General features: G+C 48.3%; 1 protein-coding gene across 2 annotated transcripts in view; it reads right to left on the bottom strand.

Annotated features, from left to right (window-relative positions):
• Csnk1d (casein kinase 1 delta) overlaps window positions 1–8,864 on the bottom strand; it is a 28,419-nt gene that overhangs the window by 18,897 nt on the left and 658 nt on the right. For both annotated transcript variants that reach the window (XM_008828121.3, XM_008828130.3), the window contains exon 2: window positions 1,294–1,404. In XM_008828121.3, coding sequence (XP_008826343.1) covers window positions 1,294–1,404 — 111 coding nt within the window. The remainder of the gene's footprint in view (window positions 1–1,293; window positions 1,405–8,864) is intronic.

Here is an 8,864-nt window from a genome sequence, read left to right as displayed (position 1 = left end):
TCTTTTTGAGACAAGGTCTCCCTGTAGCCCCAGCTGTCCTGGAACTCACTATGTAGACCAGGCTGGCCTTGAACTCACAGAGATCTGCCTGCCTCTGCCTCCTGAGTATTGGAATTAAAGGCATGAGCCACCACGCCCGGTTCTCAAAAATTTTTTCATTAATTTGTACAGCTCTGAGATGAAGCTACTGCCTGAGATATTTTGTCACAGATACGCTGCTTTCTAGCAGAGGCACATATTAAGCTGTGTTTGCACAGGGAAGGTTGTCAGAAAGGCAAATCAATAGCTTCACTTCTTCTGCTGACAAAAAGGCCAATAAAGGCTCTCACAGTGCGAGAGGCTTTCCTCCCCACCCCAACTATCACAGCACTATGGGGTCTTCTGGTAAAAAGGGACTGCACAGAGCCCAAGGTACAGCTATTTTTCAGGTCCGAAGGCTGCTTACAAGCAGGCTCCCATATAGGAGCAGGGACTGGGCCTTCAGAAGAACTCTACTTGTCAGACTTTTCCTTCACAATGTTGTTGTGTACCATGGTCCTCAAAGTCCCATTAAGAGCCCCTGCCCCATGAGCCAAACTATTTAGAATACAGACCCTGGCCCACCATGGGCTTTAGGTGCTCCAAGGAAGGCCTTGGGGTGAGGTTTCCCAGAACCAAGAACAGTGACTCAGCTGGGTGGTCACAGAGGTATTCAAGATCAAAGTTCTTATGCAAAAGACAGAGCTTCAGAGGTTTGATGGACTTTTCCGAGTTACAAGGGAAGCATGGAGCCCAGCAGACGCTACATGGCAGGAAGCACCATGGTGTGGTGTGCAGCCAAGACTGGGAGCATTTCTCACTAGAGGTCATGATTATTCTGAAACTAAGACAAATCCTAGATTTCAAAAACATTCTAACTAATGGGAAGCTAAGAAAGGTAATATTTAAGCAAAATACATGACAGTTTCTTTTTCTTGGGTGAGGCCTTCTACACCTGTTAGTGAGGCTGTGGGCAGACATTACCCCCCAGTGACTGAGAGACTCTGATTTGTGGCACATCTCCCTTATCACACAATCCCTCAACTTTCTTTTAACATGTAAAGAGCATATCTCTTGCTGGGCATGGCAGCACAGAAGCGGGCAGATCTCTGTGAGTCTGAGGCCAGCCTGGTCTGGTCGACATACCAAGTTTCAGATCAGCAAGGGCTACACAGTGAGACCCCATCTAAATCAAAACCAAACCAAAGACACACACACACACACACACACACACACACACACACACACACAAACACACACACACCCCAAACGTACCTCCTCCCTGCATCATTTTGTAGATTTTGCTCTCGATGTGGAGCTGAGGGTGTTTGGTTTTGACACATTCAAGCTTGATGGCAACTTCTTCTCCTGCAGCAATGTCCGTACCTTGGCAGAGAAAGAAAAACCACATACTGAGTGCTGGTGCCTACTACATAACCTACTGCTTACTGTAGAAAGGACAAGCACTACTTGATACCCCTTCTATCTTTCTAAGGCAGGAACAGTGCTGAGGATGAAGCAGGGCTTTGCACATGTTAGAACAACACTCTGGTCCTTAGAGCACTAAGTTTCTTGAGATGGATCAAGTGCTAGATGCTTTAGACTATGCGATGTGTTGCTGGCTGACAAATGTGGAAAGCTGTCCCTCCTTAAATGTGTAGGGAACTGATTTGGGGAGTCCATCTTCACTTCTGCCTATACCTACTAGTCAGATACCAGACCTTCTCAATGCACTCCCGCACCCAGGGCAAACCAAAGCAGAGTGCCAGGATGTCTCTGTGCTGCCTTGACAGGCCTTTCGGACTGTGCTTGAGCATCCCTGAAGAGGAGGGTCAAACCAAGACCTCGGGCCAGACAGGCCTGACATCCAGCGCACACCTCTCAACAGTCTCTCTCCAGTTCTCAAGTAGGCTCCATGAGCCATCGCCAAATTTCCACAGGCAGCAAAGATCCTCAACCAAACAAAGGGATAACCCTCTCCCTTCTTGGGAACATGAGACCAAAAGAACGAACTCTCCGAGCCTCAGCCAGTTCCAGCTTTGCAATACAAATATGACACGCACCTTCTATTTGTGATGAACATCATGACTAGTGCCTAGGAGTTGGGGGGCAAAAATTAGAGTTTTATGTAGAAGTGTCCCTCTGTGCTTTACCCTAACCACCTTCCTCCAAGCTCTCACAGCTCCTGGCCAAGCTGCTAGGGGCTTCGCTCTGCCTCTCCATGGTATCCAGGAACTCTGGACGGAACAGCCTCCTGAAGCACACCTGGCCCTCCTTCCCTACAGGCTCTTCTAAGCAGAAAATACTTGCATACTTCCCAGGAGTGTGGCTACTTGAAAAAGAGTAACATGGCCGCCCACAGCCTGCTACAACCACACACAACCAGGGGCTGTGCTGGGCAGACCAGAGTTATGGACTGAGCAACCTAGCTAGCTCTTGGTGACTTAACTTCTCTTGTCAACTGAGATGGGAGGGGTCTACCGTAAGATTCACAGAGTTCAGGAAACAGGGGTTAGTAAGTCACTTGAATCTCAGGTAAAAGGAGCAGCAAGGCCCATAAGCATTAGGACAACCTGGACACTGACATCCACTGTCTAGTGACCACCTAAGAAACATAGTGTCAAGTCATTTTGGTCACTCAGATGGCTGTTCCCAGAACATCTGGGCCCAAGTCTAAATCTAAGAACTTTACTTACCATTCAACAAAAATTCTGTTGGGGTACTGGTAACAAGTCATGTAATACATCTTATTCTTCCAGCCTACAGTCAAGACAATCCATCCAATTACACAAGCAGTAACTGCACCTAGAACGTACTTGAGGATGAAAAAATGTCCTGGGTTCCTTTAAGGACCTGGACTCTGAGTTGAACCGGCCAGCTGGGCGGGATGGTGACTCACCTCGCTAGTTACATCAGTGATTCCTTGTACCCCAGAGCAGTACAGTTTCTGGGGATGGTACCACCACCCTTATACAGCGATACAGCAGCCTGGGGTAATTTCAATTAGCCCACTGGACCAGGATCCTCACAGGCCGAAGACACCTTTAGCTTCAGAACTCTTCTGTGGCGACTGTGCTCAGGCCTGACAGTCACCCCTGCAATTCTCTCAGCCTCGGGGACAAATGCCTCTGACAATACTAAAACACAGTGTAAAGTACATCTTTTCATGGAGGCAATGCCATGTACCATGTCAGGGAGCCTGCAGAACTTGTAAAAACAGCTGCAGAGGAGCAGCTGGACACAGGTGCTGCAAATGTGAGGCTAGCACAGGACCTCCTCGAGGGACTTCCTCACCTACTGAAAGACCAAGGAGAAGGTCTTCAAGTTCAGCCCATCCCATGAGTGCTGATGCCCAGCCACTGGTCTGCAGTCCTGCCCTCTAGTTCTGTCCCACTTTCCCTCCCGAGAACAATCCTGAGCTGCACTAAGCAGAACTAGTCTAGTCTAGTCCAGGCCTTACACTGTCCGTAGGAAGACAAATACAGGACGGGGAAGGACCTAGAAATTGAGAGCAACTTAGTACTGCTACAACAAGTAAAAATTTACAAAATTTACTAATCCTGGTCCTCTAGCATAGGTAAGTCTGAGAAATGTTACCAGAGGAATACCAGTGTCTACAGGATGCCACCATACTCAAGGGTCCAGATTCAGAACAAGCAAAATGGCTGCCCCTGGAAAAAATGCTGGAAGACAGGGCTCCCTTGCTAGGCACAGAGGCTGGACTGTGTGTTAGTTCAAGTAAAACAAAATTAGATCTTTGGTAGGCCCAAGTGGTTGGTGAACTATATGACCCTCACTCAGAGCATGATCCTGTTTAGAGACAGGAAGGGAACACTGAATGACCAGCCTGGATGCTGGTAATTCCCATTAAGAACTATCTTGTCAACAAGGAAATGGGGAACCACCTCGAAACAGCAAGGCAAAGGTCTTCTCACAGGCAGTGGTGGCGGGGTGGCATGGAACAGCACTGCTACTTTTCGGAAACTCTGGAACACAATTCCAAGGCTGAAGAAAGCCACGGCCTTAAGCACTGTAAGATGGTGGCTCTGAAAGCGCCAATGATGCCACCAAAGCACTTAGAGACTAAGCCTGAGTCCTGGCAGCCCCAACAATCTAGGCTCCACTACCCATTTCCAATATAACAGAGACAAATACTAGTTAAAAAACAAAACAAAACTAAAACCCACAAGATTAATTCAACGTGGTCACATTGGGGAGAGCAACAAAGAGGGACTGAGCTCAGCCCCACCTGCCCAGGCCATCAGTGGGGGACCGATAGAAGTTTTAGAGTCAGAGCGTTCAACTATAGATGTGCTGGGCCGTATTCACAGCTATCCTGGTATGTATGCCGGCCCCAGGATGGAACCTCCTGAAACTTTCAGCCTAGGGCAGGAGGTAGGCATAATTCAGCAGTCCTGGTCAAGCTGTGGACCCACCACGTTCCAGTCTGTCCTGTAAGGGAGGCAGATCAGCTGGCAGATCTGTGTGAACTCTCTTTCTGGAAACCAAGTTCCTTTTTGGATAGCGTTTCCTCCAACACAAGTACATTCAGTTCTTTTGAGGTCTGGCTCAGTGATAAAACACTGGCTGGGCAGGCCTGAGGACCAGGGTTTGGGTCGGCACCTATGTAAATGCTGGGCAGGTATGGCAGCCTACCTGTAATTCCAGCTTTCAGAAAGTAGAGACAAGATTTCTGGAGCAACCTGGCTAACTAGACTAGCCAAATTGGTGGGCTCTGGGTTCAAGTGAGAGCTGAGAGCCCAGCTACATTTTTTTTTTAAACTTATTTATGTGTATGAGTGCACCATGTTGTACAATGCTGCGGAGGTCAGAAGAGGGCTGTGGATTCCCCCGGAACTGGAGTTAAGGACGGTTCATAGCCACCATGTGGATGCTGGGAATTGAACCCGGGTCCTCTGCAAGAGCAGACAGTGCTCTTAAACACTGAGCCATCTCTCCAGCCCCCAACTACATTTTTTAAAGACATCATTTCTGTTGATTACAGTGAAAGAAGTCGCTGCTCTCTCAGCCCACCAGTGCACCAGAGCCCTTCAAGGTTGTCAGTGAAAAATCAAAGATGAAAAGATTGCTAAAGTTTAGCTCCCAAAGGATGCTTAAGCACATCATGGTATGACTGCACTGTTCATCAAGAGGTGGGCAGTGGAGGCTCTGAGAAACAGGAGTGATGGGTGAAGGGCAAATACACACAGTGGGCAAAAAACCTCCATTCTATCAACCGTGTCATGAGACCTTACTGTTTGCTTCTACAAGAAAAGGATGAAAAAGTAGATGCCAGGGACTGGAGAGATGGCTCAGGGGTTAAGAACACTAGCTGTTCTTGCAGGAGACCTGGGTTCGAATCTCAGCACCCACATGGCAGCTAACAATTGTCCATAACTCCAGTTCCAGGGGGATCCGACGGCCTCTTCTGTCCTCCGTGGGCATTGTACGACACGGGTACACTTACCCACATGCAGGCAATACACGCATACACATAAAATAAAAATAAAATATTAAAAAAAAAAAGATCTCAAAACGACACACCTTACCCTGCCTCTTCTGCACCTGGCACTTTGTAGGTGGGGCCCACACTGCCCAAGAGAACAATCTTCTACCTACTGCATAGTACTGGACAACATGAACTTCAGCTTGGCCTGCCGTACAAAGCTCTCCCTCGGATACCCTTGTCCCGCTGGGTTGGAAACACAGGGTGGACATCAAGAGTATGGGTTCTGTTTCAAAATATTAAGTGGCACAATGCCAGCAAAAGTCAAAGGATTTCTGTCCTTTGCCTGTTTCAATGCCTCAAAAAACATCAGCTCCAGAGCAAACTATGATGGGAAGGAGACAGGCCAAGAGCTGTCTTAAACCAGCACACATGATACCTGATCGGGGTCCCTCCCAGGTATTTGTGCAGTGCTGTCCTGTACATCTGGCTGGCTTAGACTGAAGACTGAGGTTGGACTGCCTAAAACCCAGGTTACCACGAATTAGCCCCATGATGCTGCTCCCCTCTGAAGGGGCAACTCTGGGGAAGATGTGAATGATGATCCGGCAGGGCACCATCCCTGAGGCCTTCTCCCGCGTGCAGGTACAGGCTACAAGGGAAGGCACGAGCACAGAAACACCAACATGAAACACCAACAGTTTCACATATTTGAAAGCCCAGAAAATCTCAGGTAAAAATTTAAAACCTCAAGTGCCAGGCTCAAACTAGGGCAAGCCCAATTGGAGGAATGGAGTGTTCATGAGGAAATACCAAAGTGGGGACAGGTAGGAATGGTTCCAACTACATTTGCACACAGACACCAAGATGGGAATCCAACTCCACTCATGCTCCACTGGCTTCCCAAACAAATAGCAGAAACCTGTAGTGCTGAATGAGTCACTCCATCCCATGGTCTTCAGTCTTCCTCTGGATCGGTCTCTCCAACCTACCTCATTCTAAAACACTCATTTCATGTTTCAGCGTGGAAGGACAGCAATGCAGGCTGAGAGCTAATGCAAACAGAGAAAGACAGTGCTTCATCCGATGCAAGAAGCATATCTTGAAGGACAGGTCAGCCAGGGGCGCCAGCCTTAGGGCCCTAGGGCTCAGCAATTGGGTCTTAGAATAGACACAGAAGAGTCAGAATGGAACTCCCTGGAAAGGACTCTCTCTGTTCAGTCCTTTAAGGCAGCCAGATATAGAGCACCACCACCCACATACCTGCAGAAGACTCCAGGCAGGATGTTGTACAGGCTGGTTTAAGGCAGTCTCTCAGCCCTCTGTCCTTCCCCTGATGGCCCAGTGGTCTGGAAGTGATGTTTTTTTGAGGCACTGGGAACTAGGTGGGGCCCAAGGGATGTGACTATGTAAATAGCTTCTCCTCAACAGCGCCTGTACTCTCCCAAAGAGTTTACATCTCTGAATAACATGTGACAACCATATCACAATTTGATTATTGGAACCAATCCTCAAAAAAAAAAAAAAAAAAAACCCTAGAAAAAACCTGAGGGCTAGTGAGATGGCTCAGCAGTTAAAAGCACTGGCTGCTCTTGCAGAAGACCTGGGTTCAGCTCCCGGCACCCACACGAAGGCTAACCATCATTTGTATCTCCAGTTTCAGGGAATCTGACGCCCTCTTCTGGTCTCTGCAGGTGTTGCATGATACAGGTGCACTTATACAGACACACACACACACACACACACACACACAGAGGGAATGTACTCATACACAGTTTTTTAAAAAGCACAAAATTGTTAGGATCTCAGAGAACAGGGGCTGGGGAGATGGCTCAGTAGGCAAGAACACTTACTGCACAAGCACGAGACCTGGGTTCAAATCCGCAACACCACATAAAAGCTGGGCATGGTCACACTCTCCTGTAACCCCAGTGCTGTGGGGAGGCAGAAACAAGAGGACCCCGGCCTTTGTGTAAGGCAGACAGTGACTGAGCAGCATGCCTGCTATGCTCCTCTGGCCTCTGCACATGAGTACCTGTTCACACACAGGTGTTCATACACCTCACATGCCCAAACACACACACAAAGATCTGAGAGAACAAAAAATTTCAAATACCTGCTTTGGGATGCTTTGTAAAGGGTGGCTAATGGATTGGCTTTTCAGTATAGCTCCTATATCCTGAGGTTAAACTTCTGCCAAAATCTATTGTTCTATAAATATACTGAACAGCTTCCATTTACCCAGCACTTTTGACTCCCAAACCCTGCCGAGAAGGCATCTGGCTATTTGTTTATAAATGTTTAAATAGCAAAACCCAAATGTCTTTAAAGCACATTTTACTCAGCAGTCCACTACGGCAAGTACAGGTTCAAAGGCATCAATGTGCCAGTGCTGGGGTTATCCTGTAGGTTAACCATGCACTATGAATAATTACAAGCTACCCAAATGGGCCAGTTCACCCCATACTCCACCCCTCAAGGTCCTAGGAAAGGTGGGAGTGGGAAGTTCTGGAACATGGGATAGCCTGAAAGGCAAGGCCTAGGGCACTGCCGACTTCTGACCCTTCATAACGGGTGTACCAGCCAAACAAACATAGAAGCTGGGCACCTAGCATGTTACCTCCAAACAGCAACACCACCATGGGCAAGCTGGAAGTTCTCAGGTTTAAGAGTTTTGGAATAATTTATTCACAAGTCCACTAAGAAATGCAGGAAAAAAAGTTTATTTTAAATTTCCCAACTAGCAAGTTTAAGCTCTTACTGCATGTAAGAGCTTACTGCACGCCTTTTCACTGTTAAGTTTGACATATATGGTTAACGCAGGACAGTCTAATCCTAAGTGTCTTTTCAAGTCTACCCTGAGAATTCTGATGGTCAAAAGTCACGAGAACTTTCACAGCACTTCCTCCAACAGTGACCTGTTTATTTCGAGGTGCCCAGTATTCAACATAAATGCTAGCTCAGTATATACAACCCTCAGGCTGAAGGGCCAGGCACTGACCTCCCTCAAAGGGAACCCTTTCAGTCTTTCAGTACTGGACTCCGGTGGCAGCCAAGACAGCACGGTCGGTCAGCTAGCTGGAGCTGCCACAGTAGAAAAGGGCAGGGGCAGGCAACACAGGAACTCTCAGAATTCAGCCTGTCACCTCCCTGTTTCTGACTGGGACACTGCCTGTCTGCACACTACATTACTACATTAGGGTTGTTTTCACACACACCCCCCAACTCAAAACAGCCCACCAGGACAGCCCGAAGGGGTCAGGGCCTGCGCCAGACCCTTGGCGGAGCAGAGCATGGCCTTTGTTTACTGCGGTGACCTTAGGTGGGGGAGGAAGCTGACGCCAGGCCCTGCCCCCTCTGGGCCCCACCCCCAGTCGGCTGCCCTCACCTCTCCGCTACC

This window comes from Nannospalax galili, unplaced genomic scaffold (genome assembly GCF_000622305.1).
Source record: "Nannospalax galili isolate Female #2095 unplaced genomic scaffold, S.galili_v1.0 scaffold1250, whole genome shotgun sequence".
In the NCBI taxonomy this organism is placed as follows: domain Eukaryota; kingdom Metazoa; phylum Chordata; class Mammalia; order Rodentia; family Spalacidae; genus Nannospalax; species Nannospalax galili.
The sequence above is the reverse complement of the archived record's forward strand: the minus strand, read 5'-3'. Positions and strand labels throughout refer to the sequence as shown.